Source organism: Cupressus sempervirens, chromosome 11 (genome assembly GCF_028749045.1).
Source record: "Cupressus sempervirens isolate cs-2001-9-10 chromosome 11, ASM2874904v1, whole genome shotgun sequence".
Lineage (NCBI taxonomy): Eukaryota > Viridiplantae > Streptophyta > Pinopsida > Cupressales > Cupressaceae > Cupressus > Cupressus sempervirens.
In genome coordinates this window covers 547,343,181-547,367,935 of record NC_143128.1, presented here as the reverse complement: position 1 = coordinate 547,367,935, position 24,755 = coordinate 547,343,181, and the positions used below count along the sequence as shown (strand labels likewise).

The 24,755-nt window shown below is 35.3% G+C and overlaps 1 protein-coding gene across 5 annotated transcripts in view; it reads left to right on the top strand.

Annotated features, from left to right (window-relative positions):
• Positions 1-10,591, top strand: part of LOC149530789 (galactomannan galactosyltransferase 1-like) — a 219,139-nt gene extending 208,548 nt beyond the window's left edge. Inside the window, exons 4-6 of one of the 5 annotated variants that reach the window (XR_016358563.1) lie at positions 8,818-9,055; positions 9,192-9,293; positions 10,044-10,233. Coding sequence is in view for 3 of the 5 variants with exons in the window: in XM_089809217.1 (XP_089665343.1) it covers positions 6,908-7,191 (284 nt within the window). In the remaining 2 variants the exon portion in view is untranslated. Of the gene's footprint in view, positions 1-6,907; positions 7,493-8,817; positions 9,056-9,191; positions 9,294-10,043 lie in introns of those variants that run through there. The other 4 variants (XR_016358564.1, XM_089809218.1, XM_089809219.1 and 1 more) reach the window with 4 other exon arrangements.
• The last annotated feature ends 14,164 nt before the right edge of the window (positions 10,592-24,755 follow it).

Sequence of the window (24,755 nt, the reverse complement as noted above, 5' to 3'; positions counted from 1 at the left end):
CCTTTAGGACGCATCGCCTTAGAATCTGGTCAGGTCCAATTTTGTATAATAGCCCATTGATTAACTAAAACATTTGGCTCCTCAGTACCAGTTTCCTCCTCTCATTTGGTGGCATTTCGCTCAGAAACTATCCTGTCGATAGATATTCTCTAATACGTGCATACCAAGATGGTCGTACTATAACATGAAATAGATGGGCATCTGGAAAATCATCATTAACTTCCTTTGGTGGCTCCCCCGATTTTATTCTTGACAGATGATTTGCACTTACATAACTTTTCCCTGGCCGCACCACAATCTTAAATGTGAACTCCTATAATAATAATAGCCATCGACTTATTCTTCCTTGAATAATTGGCTTATTCACCAAGTATAGCAGTGCCTGATGATTTACGTAGAATACAAATGGTGTCACCAATAAATAATGTCTGAACTTTTGCACTATGTACACCATCCCTAACGCCTCTCGCTCCATCGTACTATAGTTTTTTCTGCCTTTGATAACAATCTACTTGCAAAAGACATTGGGTGGTCCAATCTGTGGTCACCTGTTTGCGCCAGTGTTGCTCCAATGGCATAATTCGATGCATCTACATAAACATGAAATTCTTTGTCCCAATTCGGATAGGCTAGAATCTGTGCCGTGGCCAATCTTGTTTTCAATCCCTCAAAAGCTTCATTCTATTCGGCTTCCCATTTGTAAGGTTCACCCTTGCAGGTGAGTTTATCTTGCGAGTATGAAACTTTCACAAAGTTCTTAATAAATCTCCGATAATAACCGATGTGCCCTAAAAATGACTTCACTTCCAATACATCTATCGAGGGTGGCATTTCCAAGATTATGCGGACCTTGTTCGGATCCTTCTTCAACCCTGCTTTACAAACTATGTGTCCAAGCAACTTTCCCTGTGGCACCATGAACTTGCTCTTCTTTGGGTTCAACGCCAATCTTGCTCCTCTGCACCTCTCCATGCATTCTCCGAGTGCTGTTGTGTTTATCCTCTTCGCTAAAGATTGACTAGTCATCTAGGAATGCTTTAAAACTTCCAACAGACATGTTATCAAATATATGTAAGATAATCCTTTGAAATATTGTCGGGGCATTGCACAATCCGAACGGTATCCTGTTGTATGCATATACTCCATCTTCCACAATGAATGTCATTTTTAATTTGTCTTCCTCAGTGATGGATAGCTGATTGTACCGCGAGAATCTGTCCATGAATGAATAAATCTCATGCCCTGCTACTTCCTCCAAGATGCTACCCATAAATGGTATTGGGAATGGGTCTTTAATTGTTACTGCGTTTAGACATCGGAAGTCTATGCATATTCTTATCTGCGTTGTGTCCTTTTTCAGAGATATCATGATCGGTGATACCCACTCACTCGTCTGCACTCTAAAAATGATCCCTGCCTCCAGCATCTTATCGATTTCTTCCGTGACCCTTGCCACATAGTTTTTATTCATTCATTACGGCCGTTTTCGTACAGGTACTGCACCTTCGATCAATGGTATCCGATGGACACATAGCTCCGGTGGCACTCCTTTTAAGTCTTTATACATCCAAGCGAAAACATCCTTGTACTCCATAAATATTTTGAATGCTGCCGCTTTCAAAACTAGGTTCCAATCATCTCCTACAAGAATGTTTTTCAGATTTTCCTCATCACTCAAGTTCATTGTTTTCACTGTAGGCTCTTCATACTTCATCGGTTTATCTTCACTGAACATATGGGTCGGTGTTTCATCCACTTGCGCTTCTCATACTCCTTTGGAAACTCATTGCCTTCTTTTTCTTCTTCGACACCCAACATATTGCAGCTTGGAAATAGCTTGTAATCTTCCATCTGCCAGTGTAGCAGTGCGTTCACCAAATCTAGGTCGTCATCAGTCGACCCTCCTTCCAATCTCAACACCCCTTCTTCATCTAGTTCCATCCTCTTTTTCCTTCGTCATCACTCTCGCCTTTGCCTTCTGAGTTTGATGACGCTACCTCTTCCCCTACCATTTGTATATGCAAGTCAATTATAAATCTTTTGCCTCCGTGCTACATGGATAGGGTGTTTCATTTCCAATCATATTTTACCCTTGCTTGCACCAACCACCCCCGTCCAAGGATGGCGTTGTACCCTCTTCTCTTAAGCGGGATGACCACAAAATCTAGTAAAAATGGTTGCGTCTCGATCGTTACCGGCTGTGCCATCAAAGTTCCCGATGGTTTTATCCCATGCTGATTTGCTATGAGTAACTAGAAAGTACATGGCTACAGCGTGGGTTGTCCTAGCTTTTTCCAAATATCTTTTGGTAGCACGTTCATGCCTGATCCTCCGTCTACAATTGTATCTATCAATATAGTGCCCAAAATGCCTATCTCAACTATTGCCGGATGCCTTCCTGTTGTAAGTGTCAGTAGCATCGAGTCTGCTGCCATTGTTCCATTACTATCTCTTCCTGCTTCATCACTCTCAAGGGCGGTGTCATATTCATAATAGCCGTTTGCAACTGTGGCATCGTGAGAAGGTCATTTAATTTAATAGGAACTTCTGTTTGCATTATCTGCTTCATCATGTTTTGTTACGCTAAGTTCCTTTTCAAGGTTTCGGTAGTGTCTTTTAATTGTGATTTCCTTGTTTTCATTTGCCTTTCTAGCTCTGTTTGTGCTTTTTGTAGCCTCTCCTTCTCTTATTCTGCATCAGGGTATTTTTCTTTCTTCGCCTACTCCTGTGTGATTGCCAGGACCTTCTCATCACATGTTTCAATGCTTAATAGATTTAAGCCTTGCTTTGGACATTTTGAATCTTTGTGGTCCCCCGGACCATACCATTTGCATAGTAGCTGAGGCGTTTCCTTCGTGGTGCAATCTCTAGCGAAGTGGCCCCAGAGATTGCACGCATGACACTATATCATCGACCGTTCACTAGCATCGTACTATATTCGACTTCGGACTCCATTGTTATTGTTGTTGTTATTGCCACCCCTTCCACGTCTATTATTGTTGTGATATCCCCCGGAAGTTGCATCGTTGTTTGTGTTATTCCCGGTGGACACTTCTTGTGTTAGTAATACCTGTTGGTGTCCTTTTGATTTCATGTTAAACGGGCACTCCTTTAGGGAATGTCTCGCAAACTGGCAGATGTCACAAAACTGTTTCTTCGGGCATGAACCCTTTGTATGGCCATCCTCTTTACAGTCTGCACACCACTGTTCTCCCTTCACTGTGTTTGGATTCTTTTTCAAATTCTTAAATTCTTTCATCATTCGGAGTATATCTTTCTGTAACACTCGAACCTTCTTGTTCGATTCCTCGTCACTATTGCTACTTTCAAATGATGAATCGTCTGAATCCGACGACTTATGCTTTTTCTTCTTACTTATCTTTTGCTCACTTTCTTGTTCACTTGTCTTTTGTTCACTTTCTATGTCAACGTATGATGCGGGTGGTACAATCTTCATCTTCTCTTTCAGAGTTGGCCGTAGCCCCTCCACAAACCATTGTTTTGTCAAACCGTCTGTCGGTGGACTTTCCATCTTCCCAACCAGCTCTTTCAACCGTTTGGCATAGGCCCAGATTGTTTCATTTTGGTGCTATATATCTCTGCTACTATTTCATTATCGTCCCGTAGCAATCAAAACTTTGCTATGAACTCTTTTCTAACATCTGCCCATGTAGTTAGTTTCTGAGGGTTGGCATCCGAAAACCAATCAATTGCCACACCTTGTAGGGTTGCTAGGAACTGTCTGACCCAATCATCCTCGTTTGTCACGCCATTTGCTGTCCATATGGTTTCGCACATCTTGCAATGTCTGATTGGATCTGTCGTACCATCACCATTAAACTTTGGTAGTTTTTCTTTGGGACTTGCCATCGCTACTTTCTTTTGATTCTTAGGTACTTGTGTACTTGCGCTGTTGTGAGCACTTGCGTTGTTTTGAGCACTTGCGCTGGCACACTATTCTGAGCCCCCGTATTGCTTCGGACAATAGCCCTTCTTCCAACAATTGCGTTGCCTGGTGAAAGGTCTTCTTTAAGTGAAGTTGTTCGATTTTTCAACTATATTCGTTCATCTGGTGTATCGGGAATGAAGAGTTCACTCCATGCTTGTGCTCCCTCAGCGCTTCGAGCTGTGTGAGTTGCTTCCCTTCTGTTCAGATACTCTACCCTCAGCGTATACAGGTTAAGGAACTCCTCCCTTGTTTCTTCCACCAAATTTAATTGTTGTCAAGTCTCCTCCAACAATTCCTTGGCACTTCTCAGCCTACTAGGTGAGTGCACTCCCTTCGTCTATGCCTCTTCACCCCATCGGTGTTCGTCGGCAATCTGCTGAAGCTTCTGCTTGCACTCTGCCTGCTATGCTAAAATTAAAACTTCTTGTGCTGTGCGTATTTCATCCTTGTCTTTACCTTGTTCCTATCCTTGTTAAGCAAATTGGGCATTAATCTTCATAACATTCCTCCATTCCAAGTTTGTCTAGCAATGGAGCCAAATGTTTACTGTATAGGGTAAGGATACTTAATGCATGTAGTATAGCACGATACAACACAGAACATATACTTTATTCATATATGCAATATGCACTCAATGCTTACAATCCGAATACAATGATTACAATGATGATCCAAAGTCCATTTCAGACGGTATACATATACCTTCCGAAAGGGGTGACTCAAGCGTCACACGCCCGTTCGGATACTATTTTACCCGTCGGCTACACTATAGATTTTACCGACAAGAGAGGGATTGTTGGGGTTGAGTATTAATTCAGGCTTCATCAAACTTATATATAAAGGAGGGGATAAAACTTTGATAAAAAATTGGAGACCAATCACTCTTCTTAATGTAACCTATAAAATTTTGGCTACTAGGTTGGTCCTCATCTTGCCCAAGATTATTAGCAAAACTCAAACAGGGTTTGTCAAAGGCAAATATATTTTGGAGAACCTCATCACATGCTGGGAAACTATGGATTGAGCCAAAAATTTAGGGAAGAATATTGGTATGATGTTGATAGACTATGAGAAAGCCTACAACAAGGTGGAATGGGGTTTCATCTTTATGATGCTAGAAGCATTAGGGTTTCTAGTTACTTTTATTAATATGGTGGGTATTCTTTTGAAGGATGCTAATGCGACGTTTGAAGTGAATGGTATGAGAGCAAAATGTTTTGATTTTTCAAGATCCATTAGACATGGATGCCCCCTTGCCCCTGCTCTGTCATTGTGGCAGATGCTTTGCATTACTTGTTAAGGGATGTCTCATTGTCTCCTAAGGTTTTAGGTCCCATCCTCCTAGATGGTAGTGAGATTTGGAATATTCAATTTGCATGCGACACATCAATTTTATTCCAACTTGAGGAGGGTAATATGATGCATCTGATGGCCAAACCAGATCTTTTTTGTTTTGCCTCGGGTAGTAAGATATCAGTTGCTAAATCCATAATCTTGGGCTGGGATTCTTGTCCTCCGAGATGGTGCCTCAAATATTCTCAGCTGGGGAGGCCCTAACTAGGTAGTCAAGTACCTTGGTATTCCATTTTCCATCAATCCTAGCATCAATGACATGTGGAGTTGGGTCAAAGAGAAAATCAGTGGCAAACTTCACAAATGGAACAACTTTTATTTTTCTTTCGCTGGTAGGGTGCAAGTTTGTCAAAAGATCCTATCATCTTACTCAGTTTATTTCTCATCAGCATAGTTGTTTAATGTTAATCAGTTTGACTATCTGCAAAAATTATCCGGGAATTTCTTTGCTCAGATGGAAAGGGCAATGGTAAGACTCGTGTAGTTAGATGGGATTGGTGTACACAAAGCAAGGAACTAGGGGCACTTGGTCTAAAAGATCTAAGACTCCAAGGTTTGTCTCTAGCTGTCAAATGGATTGCTAAAGCTATTCAGGTAGATGAACCTTGGAAAATCCTCATTAGACATAATTTGACTAGAGGCCACCCAAGTGGTGCCAAGCATTGGAATAACCTAAATATTTTGGATTTTCTAGTTCTTGAATGTAAGACAACAGTGGGGGGGTCTAATGTCTTTAAGGAAAATTTGGAAAAGTTGGGGCAAAGTGAGACCTCTGTTGGGGACCATTCCAAGATTGGCGTTGGGCAATAAATGGTGTGGAAACTGTTCTATTTGGTGGAACTTGAAGAGAAACTCTAAGCCACTGGCATTGGTTCAGGGGTGTTTAGCAAAGAAGTGGGCCAAAGCGGGTATTAAAACTTTTAGGGACATCCTGAGTAGTGATAGTCTTATTGATTGGACTGAAGTTAAGGCTAGATTTTCCTTGTGTGATTCTTAGAGGAAAACCTATTCTATGATTGTTAATGCCCTGGATGCTGCTGGGGTAAGAAGTTGTTGTACTCTTGAGTCATGTTCTTTCCAGTTGAGATGGCTTGATTCTTCTCCCTTACACCTGATTAAATCCAAGCATGTTTACTCCTCCCTCTCCTCCAGTACTGTTATCCTTGAGCATCTTGATTCCTATTGGAACGTATCCCTTACTCATAATGACTGGAAAAAGATTGAACCCAAAGTTTTCTGTTTTATTTGGAGAATGTTGCTACAGAGGTTATCATTCACTAAACCAGGGGGGGGAGCCTAATTGCTGTTCTATTTGTTTCCAACCTGAATCTGTTGATCGTGTTTTCTTTTAGTGTCCCTTTGCTCAATCTATTTGGAATATGTTTGGTTTTGTGTTTGATGAAAATGTCTATGTTGAGAACATTTTTTTTGGCAAAATATGATGTGGCAGCAAGTATCTTAATGTGTTCTAGTCTATCTTTTCTTCTTTCATACTCTGGTATCTTTGGAAAGTTAGGAGCAATAACATTTTTCAGTGTAAAGAAAGGATTCTTACTGAGTCTCTAAGGAGACTCATAAGGGCTGACATTGCTCTGTAAGTTACAGCCATCTTCAAAATGAAGGAGGAACAGTTCCGAAAATTTATGCAGGAAGGAGGAGGACTATTGACCAAGAAGGATCTGAAGTATGGGTTCACTACTATGAAGGAGAAAGATTGCAACACTGTTGAAGACGACTTCAATGTCCCTTGGTTGCAGTTGGTGCAGCAAATCCGAGGGGAAGGCAACTGGAGGGCAAGAGGATCAGAAGTGGAAGGGCCGAGTATGACATTTATGCCTTCTCCTCTGAGGTTCACTACTTCGGAGTCTAGTGGTGAAGGGGAAGAGTAATATAGGTTTACTATTATATATGCTGTAGTGTCATTTCTAGTGATGTAATATGCTGTAAACTCTTCATTCCAGCCAATGTGCTGATTTTGTGATTCGCTGATACTCTGAACTGACTTGTAATCTCTTTTTGGCTCCTTGATATGTAATAGTAAGAAGGCAATCATGGCCAGAGCAGACTTCTAAGATTAGACCCTTGAGTTCTACCTCTCCCTTAGTTTTTATTAGAACTGAGAAGAGGAAGATGGGATTGGAATGATGTATTTACTTTTAGTTTTACATAAATTATTTACTCTTTTGCTTCCATCCATGAGTCTTCCTTAGGAGAATGCAATTTTGCACCCACTTTGTGTTTAAATATATCTAAACTAAGCTTGTTTGTTTTGTGTTCTCATTTATTGACTCACTGGATGTATCTTCTCATTGCATTTTGCAAAAAAATGAATTTCTAATTAAATTATTTTGGAAAACTGGCCGAATTTTCCCAAATTTATTTTTCAAACCTTGGTGAGTTTTTGGATTTGGCGAGTTTTCCAATTATGGTTTAAATATCATAGTTTGAACAATCTTCATGATTGGCAAAAGATAACAAGAAACTTCTGGGCATGGCTAAGGATATCAATCGGTCCAGTAAGCCTCCATATTGTTGGAGTCCGTTTCTTGAATATGTCTATATAATATTAGCTCTTAGGGCATTTTTTTGCTTGGATGAAGATGTTGCTACAACATAATCAAGGATATGGATCACATTTGGCTGACAAACCTAATCCAGTACCAAGGGAAGAGAAGAACTTTCCCTTGATAGGATCCTCTCAAGATTCCTAGCAACACCGTTGGCACCAAGTCACAAGTCCAAATTATATTAGAAACCTGATTTTTTACACTTAATATTAGACATGAAATTTCTTGTTATGGTTGCAAGTGAGACTTGTACATCCCCCCCACCCACTAGGCCAATGCGTATCAGGACCACCAACATTGCCCTCCTTGCTGCTAGACTGATTGCTCTAGATAATTTCCAAAGTACATGACTTAGGGGGCAGATCTTGCACAAGAACAACGTTGCATGCCCTCTTGCATACAAAGGACCAGGAGATGGAAGAACTGTGCTTGAGCTAGAGTAGGAAGAAGCTCATCTCTCCTTAGCTAATAGTAGGAGTAGATAATAAAGCTTGTCACTTTCATGCCAAATGTTGTGCTTCTAACTAGATATTTGGAGGAAACTTGCTCTCCTCTTCAACTTATTTGTTTTCCTTTTCATTTGTTCTGTCATATTTGCTCTTAACATCTATATTCTACATCCTTGCCATCTTCTTACCTGTCTCTTGAAGCCAGCTCTTTCTCACTTGGCCCTTATTTAAACAACTTTTTTCCACTCAATGGCATGTCACCTATGGGAATTAATAGTTATTCCAAACATCAAACTTAATAAATGGAAGAATACTATTAGAATCCCAGTCTTGAGTTTTATAGCATTATGAACACTATAATTGTACTTGCTATGATCATCATTGTCTTATTACACCAAGAGGCCTATTTCAGTTACATGGATGCAAAAATCTCCATCAATAAAACCTGAAGCATTAAATTTGACATCCTCGCTGGCTGTTGTTCCTTCCACTTGCACAGGTTTTTGCTTTATATCTAATAATGCAAGTGAAGGCGATGGGATTGAAGAGTATCTTAAAAGTGCAAGCTGTATTTACCAGTGCTATGGAGAGATGATGATTCAAACAATAAAATATTAGATGAATGTTTGGCATGCAAATCTGCAGCTCTGTAAGTACAAAATGGGTTATGTAAGTGTGGGAAAATGCCTGTCCTTGTTGTTGGAACTCTCACCAAAATTATTGAAGGGTAGATCAAGGTATACACAGAATGCTCATCTCTCTCTTTCTCTGATTATCTGATTTTTGTGCTTGTGGTATACAAAGCAGGGAACTGTAAAAAAGGCATGCAATGAGTTTATGAATCTGTAACTTTAGAAGTATTGTCTGCAACAGGAAGTTTCACATCTGTGGAGCCAAATTCCTAGATGGGCAAGAGGAGTTTGAATCTGTGATTATTGCAACTGGATACAGAAGCATGCGCCCCCTTCGCTGAAGGTATGGGAAGGACCCCAATCAGAAGCCACTTTGCTCTTATTCAGCCTGAATCGGACTGCTACTGCTCACACAATTCTTTGTCCACTAAATCTTATCTTCTGTTGTTTATATATAATTTTTTCTCAGAAAATGAGCTTCCCAAGACTGACATGGCATTTATTTTGAAAACAGTATTTAGTTAGATATTAGCTATAGCATCAAGGTAAAAATGGCTCATATCTGTTGAACCACATAGCTTGGATATGTTTCCTCAGCCAAATGTCTCCACTTTGATTACAAGAATAGGATGCCCTTAGACTGGGTTATTGCAGGAAATATATTCAGGATGTCCAAACAATTGATTTGGTGCAGAGGAAAGATAATTGGCATGAGAAATGTAAGAATATGCAAGTAGAAAGAGAAAAGGACATGGCTGCACAGTGCTATATATCTGTTACTCATTCTTTCATGCCTTGAAAATGAGGTTTAATGAACGGTTTTATATCTTGATCTCAGTTTTGGTTTTGTAGTATAATAAACATAACTGGATGTATATGATAAATAAGTTTAATATAGTTAAAGAATTATTTTTTAAGTTGATATTTTTTGGCATATTTTGCATAGATTTTTAAAAATATAGATATGCTAGTTTATACCAAATTTAGATAATTTTCTAATTAGTTGATTGGTGTACAAATTTTTCTTTCTATTTTTTAATATCTTCCTTGACCTACTTGCCTACAATTGAAGCAATTCAATAATGTTTTGTAGGTACCTATTCGAAAGGGGACTTTATGGTTCATTTAGCAGGTTTGGATGACAAGAAGAAGTGGATAAAGAAAATTCTTAGTGATCTTGACGATGAGAATGGCTTGGTCGAGGACAAAGCGATGTAGGCATATGCAATTGTATTCCTCTTCCTTTTAAAATTAGTTAAGCTTTTTTTTAATTGGATTTAAATCCAACAAAATGTAATCATTTTTTCTTACTTTCGTCATTGAAGGAAGCATCATGCTTTAAACTTCCATATCAAGATGTATGATTAGTCATTTTGATGAGGGCTCTTTATTATTTATGGAAGAGCATATATTTCTTTGGGAAATAAGGCATCCCAAAGAAATTTATTTCTAGTCAGGAAAGATTTACGGAAATAATAAATTCGGGCCTCTTTTCAACCATCATGATTATCTACTCACACTTGTAAGTTTGAACATCATTTCTTTAATAATTTCTCCACTTGATTAGAATGTCAAATTTTACTGTAAAAACTGGTGTTTTGGTCAAACTCAATAATATTTTACAAAGTCCATCTTGCATTATGATCTGTTAAAATTTTGAAAGTCAAACAATTGACTTGGTTCATATTTTATTGTCAAAGACAGCCTACACCAAATGATACATTACAAACTTGTCTTGGTTGTTCAATATTTGACAAGCAAACCATTTTTGGTTGTAAAATGGTGATTATAAAAAATCATGTTTCATCATCTCCTAAATATCATTATTCTAAATTTTGCTCAACTATAGGTTCTCATTTCTGAAAAATGTTTTGAAGCTGTTAGTCATGTAGAAAATCTAGCCATTTGTTAATCTAATGCTTTTTTATGTCCATAAAAAATAATTGTATGTTGTCGAGTTCATTTCAATATGTTCAATCAGAAATTAAACTTATGCATGTTCTTGCATTTAGAAACGAAGGATCTCCTTAGCTTCGTTTAGTTGAATGATTTGAAAATATGGCTTATATTTTTGTTTAGGGTGAAGATCTAAGTATATGCACAATCATAAGAATTTGTCTCTTCAAAGGATGAACACAGTTGATTCGATTCCAGATAGATTGTGAATGAACCTGAAAGAATGTTATCATGCTGTTTTTTTGTTGTTTTTGTTTGGGAACTCCACATGTTTATAGCTTAATCTTTTCGATTTTGCTTTGGAGAAGCCATGCGTGGATCTGGTGGATGGTATGCAAGGAATTTCTAATTTAAAGTTCAAGGCATTTAGCTTGGCATATATTGTCAACTATATACCTTTATGCTCTCTCTTCTGAAATATATTGGTCAACAACTAATTATAATGCCATTTTTTGTTCTCAAGTTTGCTTTTATTGTGTGCAAAGCTTAATGCATAAATGCAATATAAACTCAAATAAAAGGCTAAACAATCTTTGAAGGGCACCCAAAATATTATACAAAATGTTGTTCAACATGATAATCATAGAAGCCAAAAGCCAAGTCACAAAAAGGCTACAATAAGGAAACAAAGCATAAAGGCATTGACCTTGAGACAATAGAGGCTCCAATGTATGTAATAATATAATGATAGCAAACTACACCCCCAATGAAGGAAGTTTGAAGATAAGATCAACCATCAAGTTTTGAAACAAAGCTTGACCCAAATGGGCCATTCTAAGATTATTAGAAGAGTCAATCACATCCACTAATTTTGGATTTTTCTTGTCCTTGATAGGGACTACACTTAGGGCCTCAACTAATTGCTCAACATACAAACCCACTCCATGAGTCAAGGAGCCCTGAACCACAATATTTTGCTTTGTCCCTAGGGTGGACTCATTATAATTCTTTGCAAGAGAAACCTAAGCTATTCCTTTTTAAAACAAGTCTTTTTTGAAGTAAGATAATCTTTGTAAGCCTAACATGAGTTGGAGAAATATCTAACTCCATGGTAGTGAGAGCACTCCAAAGAGGAAGATTCAAAGGGAATAATTTGCTCCCAAACTATAATGTCCTCACTATTAAGGTTATTTTGGGACAAGTAATACCGGCAAAATAAATTGATAGAAATATAATAATAACAAATCTAATCATACTATTCTAACCTATAATTTAACCCCAACCTTAAAGGTATCTCTAGATCGGGTTTTCTAACCCTTAGTTATTCCATCACCTTCCTTGAAGCGCAACCCTTAAGATTATTCTTGGACGAGACATCCTCTATCCAAAACCAATCATGTATCAATATGTTGACATCATAAGAATATTTTGGCACATGTAGATTATCTACTAATCCTAATCATGGTAGTCAAATGGAGACTTTAATGCCTCTCATACCCCATGATATGGATGCCCTTAATCTCCATTGTGATAGTCCTATAGACTACCACAATATTATCCGAATTCCAATATTTTTCATTTAAGGAACTATATTGATTATCACAAATATAATATGCTCGTATTATTCACACACACACACACACACACACACACACACACACACACACACACACACACACACACACACACACACATAAAAAAGAATGAGAATGACCTTAGTTGCAAATTTCTTTTTCCTTCCACATGAACTCTTTCTTAAAATCCCTCTTATTTCCTCATATATATATATATCAAAAAGAATGAGAATGACCTTAGTTCGTTGCAACTCAGAGAAGGGAGATAAATTGTGCAAAGAGGGAGTCACCTTGTTATAGTGACAGTGTGTCACGTAAGCTATGATTCCTCTTTCCTACTTCAATTTCTTTTATTATGGTAGTCGTATTGATGTAAAACCGAATTTAGAATTTGTTATCTTTCCAAATAATCATTTCCAGCTTATCGTATTTCTGTCTAGGATGAGTGCTCGATTGCAATATAGTCAAATGTCCATATAATAGTCAGCTCTTGAATGATAATATTTCATAGATGAAGTTGATTGCATTAATAATCTAGCTATTTAAAAGTCTCAAGGATTAACTGATTGTCACAACAATAAATTCAAATATAAAGATTGTCTTGATATATATATATATATATATATATATATATATATATATATATATATATATATATATATATATATATATATATATATATATATATATATATATATATATGTTTTGCTCTGCCAAGCTTTCTTGAAAGTTTTCTTTTACTTCATGATATAAGATGATATACAATTTGAAATAATGATCAAATTTGAGATGAATCTAAGCACCAAGGAATTTGCAGGTTGGAAAGCCAGAATCTTGTGTACATGTACAAGATATACTAATAATAGTTAAATTGTTCAGGCATCGAAGAGTCATCGGCCTGATGGCCTGATTATGGTGAGGAGGTGTAGATGAACTTGTTAAAAATACAAGAAAGAAATTAGTAAACAATTCACTTAATCATAAACAAACTAATATATGTTAAGCTCATGCAAATTTCACTTTTGAAATTAGTTGTCAAGTTGAGTGGTGGAGATCGGGTTATAAACCCACATTTCAAAATCCTTGGCCAGGGTGGTAAGAGGTAGACATGCTACAACAAATTGATCGTGTTATTGTTCAGACACTTCAGTTATTCTTTTGAATAGTTGTTGGGATCTTAACCCACCGGATTACTCTGATGGTTGGATCAATGAACGTCCCAAGCCCGACCTCGGGGTAGGGAGGGCCGTTTTATTAATTTAAAACCTGTGGGGATAAGTAAAATGGTCTGTGGTTAGAAGATTAAGCCTATGATAATGCTTCTCCTCTCACCAAAGCTAGAGCTTGGACAACCAATTTAAAATGTTCGTCAACTAAAAACTGTATGTTCTATTTAACCCGTGAGTTTAATATTTTCCTTTCAAGTTTATAAGAAATCATTTATTGTAAAGTTATATATTTACTTTTAAAATAGTTAGATGATCATGAGTATTTAAATTTGCATTTTCTTTTTGAAAAACTGTAATAGTTCCAGGTTTATTTTCAACTAATTATATAAATGATTAGTTAATGATAAACTTGACAGATTAGAAAGGCAACATTCAGTTTTAAAACCATTATTGAATCCTATGACATGAGAATTTGGATTACATTTAAGTTAGTTTAATGTTGATGTTAGTTAGAAGAAAACCAGTTGTTACAGTGTATACCTTTATCCTTATTTTTTAAGTGGTATATAGTTTTTGACTTTGACTTTTGGTTGGTCTATGATATGTGAAATATATATATTTTTCTGCCCTACATTCCTCCTATCTTTTCATTCGACGACTGTTATATATATATATATATTCTCCATTAATTTAGATGCCCCAATATCATATTTATATTATATTAACATGTCCACCTTACCCTTACTTATGTGCCTTTAAGATTTTTGTTTGAAAATATTATTGGTGGTTATGTTGAATGATGTCCAAGACAATTTTAGTGTTGAAATGACCAATTCTAAATGAGTAAGTACATGCATTATTTATTCCTCCTCTAATGTCTCGATCATATATCCTAGCCAATATCATTTATATAGTTCATTCCTTTGACTTGTTAAATATTTGTGTCCTTGTTTTTTTATTCAGCAACTATTTTTTTCCTTTTCCATTTGGTATTGAGTTGTATTTTTAAGCCGATAAGCTTATATGTGGGAGCTTTGCTCCAAGTTTTTATAAATTTTTGCCAAAAAATTGTCAGCACTTTCCCCTTTTTTTTCCTTTTTTTCCTTTTTAAATTTTTCCGATATGAATCAATTGCTCATATTTAATTTTTTAATTATAGAAATTATCCAAGAGCTTCTATTTTTTACTCTCTTCTCTATTTTTTAGCTCCTAAGCTTATGGATTTTTCTTGTCTTTGTTTATAGAAACAAACTTTTTCATTCAATCTAGAATAGAAAGCTCTTATTTTAAGATTGTTCTTAGATGATTTCAAAAAATATACTCATTCATTATATTGAATGCATTTTGATTTTCTTGGATCATCATATTGTAATTTAATTTTTGTTTAGTTACTCACATATTGCTTATACATTTTTATAGTTCATATTTTTTAGAACTAGTTATTCTTGGTTCACTGATTGTGATTTATGTTTTTTTTATGGATTTGGATATCCTACTTAAAACATTTTAATATTTTTTTTGGTAGTCCTAGAAGGAGATGAATCTAGAATCTAGCCTGTGTGCCTTATTGCATGATTTAGATGTGATGTCAATGTGATGTATTCTGTTATACCTCGAATGAAAGCATATATCAATATGCTTATTTTTTTTTCATTAAAATCATTTTGTGTGATAATAATATTTTGACAATATCAATAAGCTTATTGTTGTCTTTTTAATAAGCATGTATAAAAGAGATGCAAAATTTTAATTCAAGAATGCGATAGTGTATTTTATTAGATTTTGTAATAGAAGTATACTGATACTAAATTGATGGCTTTCATGGTTGGTAGACTCTATATGTCAACATTATTGTTCTTTTACTAATATTGATATCATATTATTATTATGAGAAATATCCAAATAATAAAGTAGCTTTAATGTTAAATAAATATTTGAAACAAATGATATGCTAATTTTTTTACAAATACATATTTAAAACCATTATACATGCAACTAATTATAAATAATATATACAAAAAAATCAGTTAAATAAATTAATAAATTGTCAAATAGATTTTATTTATTTATTTTTAAATAAAAATAAAAATAAAATAATTAGTAGATCAAAAAGAAATGTACAATATCAAAAGAGGGGAGGTGAACCTCAACCTCCTAGTTTAACAGGTAATCCATGATCAGTCAACTAGCACAATATGTAATAGTTTTAGCGAGATTACAAAAAGAGAAATTAGATAAGGTAATCTAGAATATCATCACGATCATCAATCCACGCAGTCCATCCCAGCTCTCCTTCCATCCAAACAACTTTCTTCCACTCAAGAATATGAGCAAAGAACTCCAGTCTATCAGAAAAAGGGCCTCTAGTATCCCGCATCTCCTTAATCAACCGCTTAAGGGCTTCTTCAAAAGCAGCCCGGTCATCAATAATGCTAGCTCGTTCCAGCCCATGTTTCATTTCGTAGATGAACATAGTAGCGTGCCCATCACGGTGAAATCTTTTTAGCTTGTCCTTCTCAAGTTTCATAATGCAACACACCTACGAGATAATCTTAAAGCGTATGAGTTTCAATTGAAACAAAGTAAGGGATCTACCAACATCTTGGAATTTGTCCTCATTTCTACTTTTCCAAATAAACCAAAGAATATGCGAAGAGAGAAATAGATATTTCATTATGCAAGTCTATTAAATATCATTCTTTAAAGAAAATACTAAAATAAAGAAAATGCTAAAATAATCTTTAAAGACTAATTTAAAAAAAAAACAAGGGTACAAATCATGGTTTTCCATGCAAATCTTTTAAATAGTAATCTTTAAACAAAAACTATAATACTATCTTAAAAAATGATAGATTTTTAGAAACAATAGTAAGATGATAGTTTTCTATTCAAATCTTTTAAATGTCAATCTTTGATCAAAAGACTAAAATAATATCTTTAAAATTGATAAATTTTTTTAGAAACAAGAGTATGAATCATAAATTTCTAAATTAATTGGTTTTATTATTTTTGAAATTTTTGAAAACAGATTTTTTTCCTGCTTAGTTTTTTGAGATGGTAATCAGATAAATATAAAATAAATACTATTTCTTATTCTATTTAAAAGAAATTTAGAACATTATTTTATTTTAATTTAAAATTAAATAAAATTAAATAAAAAATAAATTAATAATAATCAAACTTTTTAATAATTTCCTATTGATAAACATAGAAGTGCGGGATTATAAAAAATTTCTTTTATGGATAAACACTTTTTTTCATTAAAAATATTTTTTCTCAAAATAACATGCAATTTTTTTTGCATATTTTTAAAAATATACCATACATTATTTTAAAGTGTTCTGTTATGTTATTACAATTATTTTACTATCAATTATTAACATTTATTTTTAGCATTATGCAGATTACCAGTTATCACATAATCATCTATAATTTCATATTTCCTTTTTTGCATTATTAATGGATATTTTATATTTTCTATTGGTGCGTTGTTGCATGCACAAAAGCATGCAACTGCTAGTTTTATATTGTTTTTTCATGTACATTCTATCCAATAATCAGCTATACTTTATATAATAATACAACCAAAAGGCCATGACTCTTGGAACGAGGTGCCCTTTCATGATAAAGGTTTAAATAACTTAAGTTATACTTGTTTTCTTTGCTAGTTTATCTAAGTGTGATTGTTTATATACTTATTACTAATGAAATAATGTTATTTAATATTTAATATTTAATATTGATAAACATAAGACCTAATTATGATATACATATATTTCTATATTTATTATTATTGATTATTTAATATTCAATTAGCCATTCCATTATTGGAGGGGATATTACACAAACACTTACCTGGAATATGAATTAATTGTGTTTAGAGGCTTACCAAACTTTTTTAAAAACATGAAGTTCGCCAAAACACCAACCATTTCATGTCTTCTATGACCTTATCTATTGTTGAATAAGAATAAGGGCATTGCACTACTTTTATATATCCTTTCATACCCCTAATCTTGAAGAATCGTTGGGAACTTTACCTAAGCAGGGTCCTAATTGAATTTCTTTGGGTGCATCAAAGTACTAGTCTTAGTCTATCTCCATAGAGAGGTGACAACTTTGTCAAAGAATAAACACCCACCAAATATAACACCCTTGCTCTCCTATAGGATTTTGAATGAGAAAGAACAACCCATCAGGCACAAAAGACTACGTATGGTTGACCAATGACATTCCACGGCTTTGAAGTCTATCTCCAAACAAAATTTATATTCATATATGAGCTTGAGAATCTCACAATAAGAGCATTCTCCATAGAAGCAAAAATTATGTTCACCAAGGCATTGGAATTTGAACTGAAAGGAAAGAAGTAACAAGGGCATCTACCAATCATAGACTTCATAGATAGAAATCCATCCTAGGATAAACAAATAGACCCTTGAATGACTACACTTATTATAAAACAACAATGTCAAGACGGGAGGAGAGCTAGAGGATGCAAATGATCCCTTGTAGAGGCAAAACTCACACTAGCTTTGAGAGAGTTGCTTCCTTAAAAATCAATAAATTAGAAATAGAACCCCTTCAAAATGCAACTTGCTTGCAATCTTAATTGGAGGATTATAAGCCTTATAGATGAAACTCTTTCATAGGCCAAGCATTGAGGGCCCCTTCTAAGTATAACTTTGAAAAGTGGATGGGGAACAAGAAGATGGATCATGCAACCAAGCTTCCAAGATGATGCCCAAAAGTAGTTCATCCTTGTCCTTTCCCACATGCTAGAAATCCTCACTTTCTTTGTCACCCTCAAAATCATTGTCTTGTTGCCTAAGTTTAAGTTCCCTACTTGGAAACTTATGATGTTGGGTTATTTTTTGAGTCTTTTAACTCTTTTTGGAAGTTTTTGACATTTACATTCTATTTAGGAAGTCGTTTTGGAACTTGATGGTCACTTTGGAATTTGACAATCATTTTAGAACAAGATTAAGTCTCATCTCTACCAAGCCTTTGATTTCATTGTCCCTATCTTGTTCCATTTCCGTTATCGGTTCCCAACATCATATTTGACACATAAATTATTAAAGATATTTTTATGTAAGTCTTTTGTTAAGTTTCTAAGTTCAAGTTAAAAGTGTCACTTGGACCTTGACACCTCATTTAGAATAATCTAAGCATTGGTTTATTGTGTGGTCAGGGGCTATTAGTATAAGTTTTTCTCCCTTTTCTTTGTCTATCCTTGAAAATATGAATGTTGCTCATTATGGTGAAGATGAAGCTTTAAAGTTAAAAATAAAATTGATTGAGTTCCAAAACTATGTCCGAACATCAAAAGAAGCTTTGAACCTTCTTATCCAACAGGTTGGGTCCAATGTTTAGTTTAGGAAACCAGTCTAGTTACTAACATGATTGATTGAGTTCCATAAGTAAAATTTGAAACTCAAAAGAAGCTTTGAACTTTCTTATCCAACACTTTATGATGTTTATTTTGGGAAGCTAGTCTACTTACTATTGTGGTTTCACAACACACACCCCGTTTCTCCTAGAAATGAGGACCCCCTAGTAATTTTTTTTTCTCTCCTAGGACCCTAGTCTGGGGCCTAGATCATTTTGGAGCTCCACCTGGACTCTGGGTCTTGCCTTGGTTCTCTAACCAAGAAAATCTAGTTGTTAGAATTGGGAAAGTTTGGGAAAAGAGAGTGTTTTTGTGCTTAGGAGTGCACATGTACACTTAATGCACATGTACACCTATCTATGGTGTGCAAGTGTGCTAAATATTTATGTGCACCCTTATCTCCCTTTGGAGATGCACACCTGCGCACATGCATAGGTGTACACTTACCTAAAAAGCTAAAATCTTAAAAAAGCTATAAAAAAAACCTAAGTGAAAGGTGTGCATGTGTGAACCTATCCAAAGTGCGCATGTGGGCACCTTTTTCATTCTTGCAACCTAAGGCTTGAAACAACTAAGCCTAAAGGAAAGGTGCACATGTGCGCACCTCCTTAAAGTGTACAAATGCACACCTTTCAAAGACCCTAAGGAACATATAAGGGTGCACACATGCGCACACCATCAAGGTGTGCATGTGTACACCCTTAATGCTTGACAAAGCAACGAAAAATCTTGAGTCCCCCCCCCCTCACACTAAGCATATGTGTGCAATTGTGCACATGTGCATGTGCTCACCTCACCAAGGTGCACACATGCGTAGATGTGCAACTGTGTGTAATATGGCCAATTAAGGGGCATTAAGCACACCTATCAAGGTGCCCGAGGTGTGTTAATTTGCATTCCTGGGCTATTAGGGGTGATTTAAGTTGTTTTTCACTATTTTGGTATTTTGGGTTAGGTTTTTTTTTGTTAGTTTGGGTTTATTTTGGGTTTTTCAACACAAGATAACTAATGTTTTCTTCTTTGTGTAGATGAAAAGGCATCCTTAACTTGTCAGAGTCATAACTTTCGATCTAGAACTCAGAATTCAAAACTGTTTACACCATTGGAAAGAAGAACTAAAAATCTAATTTAAGTCCCTAAAACAATGAACCTTTGGCTACTTAGTTTTAGGGATCGATGAAAGTTTCAACTTGAAATTTTGAGCAAAAGACCTCTAAAAAAGCCAATTAAAAAGACCTATAAAATCTTGTTAAAAAGATATGGAAAAGTTTCAAACATTTGATCGTTCTGGATAATCTAGATCACCTAGTCTCTGACTTGAAAGGATTGGGTAGTTGGAGAGAAAAAATGATCAAAGATACAGAGGTTAGACACATGAACTAGAATAGGTTCCTCATCTTATGCAACTATTAATGACAAGATTCAACATGAGCACCTTGGAATTTTAGATAGAAGAAGCAAGAGTTCAAACCTATGAAAAAGTTTGGCTATAAAAAGGGTATAAATCATCAAAAAATGTCAAAATAAGTACACTAGAGTGTTCCAAGACCTCATCTAAGAAAAACCCATAAACCATTTTCAAAACTAAGAACTTTGATTTTTTTGGCAAATTGAGCACCTTGCACAAATTTCACTAAGGTGCACTTGAAGTTTTTGAAGAAGTTAGAGGTGCACCAACAATTAACTACTAGTTCCAAATTTAGAGCTTTTCATCTACCAAAAATGCATTTTGACAATAATTTAACTCCTACAAACATCCAGAGAAGGTTGAGCTTCTATTTTAGAGTTTCCAGTGACTCTTAGATCCTCTTACAAGTTCCTTCTTCTTATCTACATCTTCTTTCATTATTTTTAAGACATGTAAAGTCTCATGCACCCATTAAATGGTATAAACAAGAGTGGATTCTTACTTAGCACCTCTTAGAGAGTACATTTGTATATATTTAGATTTGTTATATTAGCTTTTAAGCATAAATTTGCATGAAGGAATCTCTCACTTTCAACACAAATTGAGGAATTAAATATGTATTCCAGGCCGCTATTTTGATGCAATAATATATGTTCTTAGTGCTCTCATTTGAAGTGTAGTTATTCTTGCCTGAGTGTGTTATATTTTGTGAATGTATGTTCATGGAGTGTAATGGAGCCAATAGTTTTATTGTGTTATTTTGATTTGAGTGATCTTTTAATTCTGGTTTTTGCCATGTGTTTATGAATTCCAATAATGTACTTAGTTGGAGAAGAGATCACCCTATTGTTCTTGCATAGATTTTTGTCTTGCATGAGTGCACTTTTCGTGGCCTTGTGATCTGATGAAAAGTGAAACATCTTATGATTACAAAATTCCCATTGATGATTGCATCAATGTAATTGAGGAAGCACTACTCCTATTTTCATTAGTTGCCTACCGATCTTTTCAAAGGCTTAACTCATAGACATGTTGTTTTTGTAGCTTATGTATGTTAGGAATTCATATAGTTGCCTAGTTAAAATTGCATTCATTATAAACAGAAAAATACCAAAAAAATATATTACTTTTTGTGTGGTTACTTGTTTTGAGATAGTAAGCATATTCAACATCTTATCTAAAATTGGTCAAAACTAGCAAAAGCCTCCTTGTGAACACACATTATCTTCTACGGAGTGGATTCTTGTAGGTTGCAAGATCACCAAGAACCTTGGAGTTGATCCTAGATTAACTTTTTAGGGGAGGAGTTTGAAAATATTACCGTCATTAAGCATCATGCAAAATGACAGCTCAATAGAACAATTGATTTATCATTTTGCACGATGCTTAATGGTAGGAATCCTTTCAAACTCCTACCCTAAAAAGCTAATCTGGGATCAACTCCAAGGTTCCGAGCAATCTTGCGACCTACTGGAATCCAGTTAGTTGAAGATAGATGTGTTTGTTCAAAAAGAGGCCTTTGTTGGTTCAAACCAATTTTGGATAAGATGACCAATCTGCTTGTTGTTTCAAAATTGACCACAAAAGAGATATGTTTTTTTGGTATTTTCTATTTTTAAATGAATGCAATCTAACCATGCAACTATATGAATTCCTAATTTAACCAAGGGTTAGCATAGCAAATAAAAAAGATAAGATAACGAGAGATTGAAGAAAAAACATGAAAGGGAAATTCCTAATGAACATAAACCATGGTAACAACACGTCTACAAGTTAAATCATTAAAAAGATTGGGTAGGAAACCAATGAAGATAGGAGCAATGCTTCCTCAAATCCACTGATGCAATTGTTGATAGAAACTTTGTAAAAACTAAAAGATACTTCACTTTTCATCAAATCGCAAGGCCACAGAAAGTGCACTCATGAGAGACAAGAAGCTATGTAGGAACAATAAGGTGATCCCTTATCCAACTCGACACATCAATAAAATTCATCAACATGTGGCAAACACCAGAACTAAAAGATTGCATGATGATATCAACACAAAAAAACCCATTGGCTCCATTATCATCATGAACAAGAATTCACAAAAAATAATGCACTCCAACAAGAATAATTACATTTTGAATGAGAGCACCAATAGCATATATTATTGTATCAAAATAATGGCCTAGAATACATATTTAATTCCTCAATTTCTGTTGAGGGTGAGAGATTCCTTCATGCAAATATATGCTTAAAAACTAATAAAACAAATCTAAATATATGCAAATTGACTCGCTAAGAGGTGTTAAGTAGGACTCCACCCTTGTTTACACCATTTAATGGGTGCATAAGCCTTTACATGTCTTAAAAAAAAAGAAAGAAGACATAGATAAGAAGAAGGAAGCTGTAAGAGGATCTGAGAGTCACTAGAAGCTCTAAAAATAGAAGCTTAACCATCAAGGTGCACTAACAAATAATTGCTAGTTCCAAATTTAGAGCTTCCCATGCACCAAAAATGTGCTAAATGTTCACCCTTAGAATGCAAGAGCAGGTCAAGTGTAAAACAAAAGGGTGCACACTTAGTGCAACTTGTGGGGTGCACAATGTGTGCACCCTTACTTTTCATGTGGGGATTCTTTGCCTTTGAAAGGTGCACATGCGTGCACCCTTAGTGTTGAAAGTGTTCTAAAGGGGAAAGGTGCACCTAGCGCACCCTTAAGGTGCACAAGGTGTGCCAAATTTTTGTCCATTACAGGTGTAAAATAGGATTTAGGGTTTTTGGGTCATTTTTTATTATAACTAGGGTTTGTTTAAATTAATTTTTTCAGCCTTCCAGAATAAGGGATGTTTTTTTTGGGTAGATAAAATGGATTCCTCCTCATCCTCCTTCATTGCAAAGATGGCTCCAAAAACGGTGGTCTTCAAATTTCAAGGTGTTCCATCGAAATCACACTTCTAGGATGCTCATTTGGAGATCTAAGACCTTGAGTTAGGCCATATTGACTAGAAAAAATTCTTCTTCTTATGCAAGAAACCAAATGAGAGGCCCCAAATGGTGTCTACAACCATAAGATTAGGGCTAGTAAATGCATCTTCACACCTGGTTTCAGTACAATCTTTCGAGTTGATCATGACATTAACAAAGAATTATGTTTCAGAGGAAAGGGTGGTAAAAAGTATAACAGTGGAGATCATCCTAGATCTGAGGCCTAAGAATATAAAGAAAGTTTTCCATCTTCTGAGGGTAGATCAATAGATTAGGTTGATATACCATCAAGCAGAAAGGTGGTATAGAGAGCATGAACAAGAGGCCACAAAAATTATTCAATCCTTGTATCTCATTGATAGGAAACCTCTTGGGTGAAAAAAAGGGAAAGTAGATATGACAAGAGGTTATATGAAAGATGATATTGGACATTCCATAGTGCTCCTGAGCAGAATCATGAGATTGTCAAAAATAGGACACTTAAACATATGAATGGCACACTTCATTGAAACCATTAGAATGACAAAGATGCCAATTGACTAGGCCTCAATTTTCAATGAGAATTTAGATGAACAACTGGTGGTGGTAAAAAATGACCTAAGTTTCTAAGTGACATCTTATTTGGTGTATTTTTTACTAGCAAGAGCAATAGATTATCCATGGTTTTTTAAAAGGGGCAACTTGCAAGATGCTAACGCATGACCTTATGTGGTATACCCCCAGCTAGTGAGGAAAAAGCTTTTGGATCACAACAAGGAATATAAAATAGTGAATAATGCTTTCATTTTTGGAATCATTTGGTTCATTGAGGGAGACAATGCTAAAAGGATGTCAGAAGAGGCAGCAACAAAGATTACATAAATAGGCACCTATTACATCCAATTCAAGACATTCACCTATTTAAGGGTAGCAGGTACCACTATGAATCCAAAGAAGCTCCTGAGGTATCCATGTGATAGATTCATATTGCTAGAGATTGCATGACAACTCTTGTCTGCATATTATAAAGTAAGGAAGCAACATAAGAAGACTTGGGTATGGCCCATCATTATAGGTCTATTTGGTGTTAAAAAAAGTAAGATATTGTGAATTTTGAGTTAGAATGTGATCAGTATCCCTTGGAGGATTATAAATCTCCTCGTCCATGTTTTGATAAAATTGGTAGAGTTTAGTACTTGGTAGGAAAAAAGTTCCAACATGAAGATGCCATATGGATGAATGCAGTAGATGACTACAAGATCCAAAAAGGGATTATTGTAGGATGCATCTTTATTTTTAGGTAGTGCCTTGAAAATGAAGGTCTCATCAAAGGCTGTACAACAAGACACTGAAGAGGTCTTAGATCCCTTATATAATCGAGATAAGATATATGATCAGCCTATAATGAATGTAGAG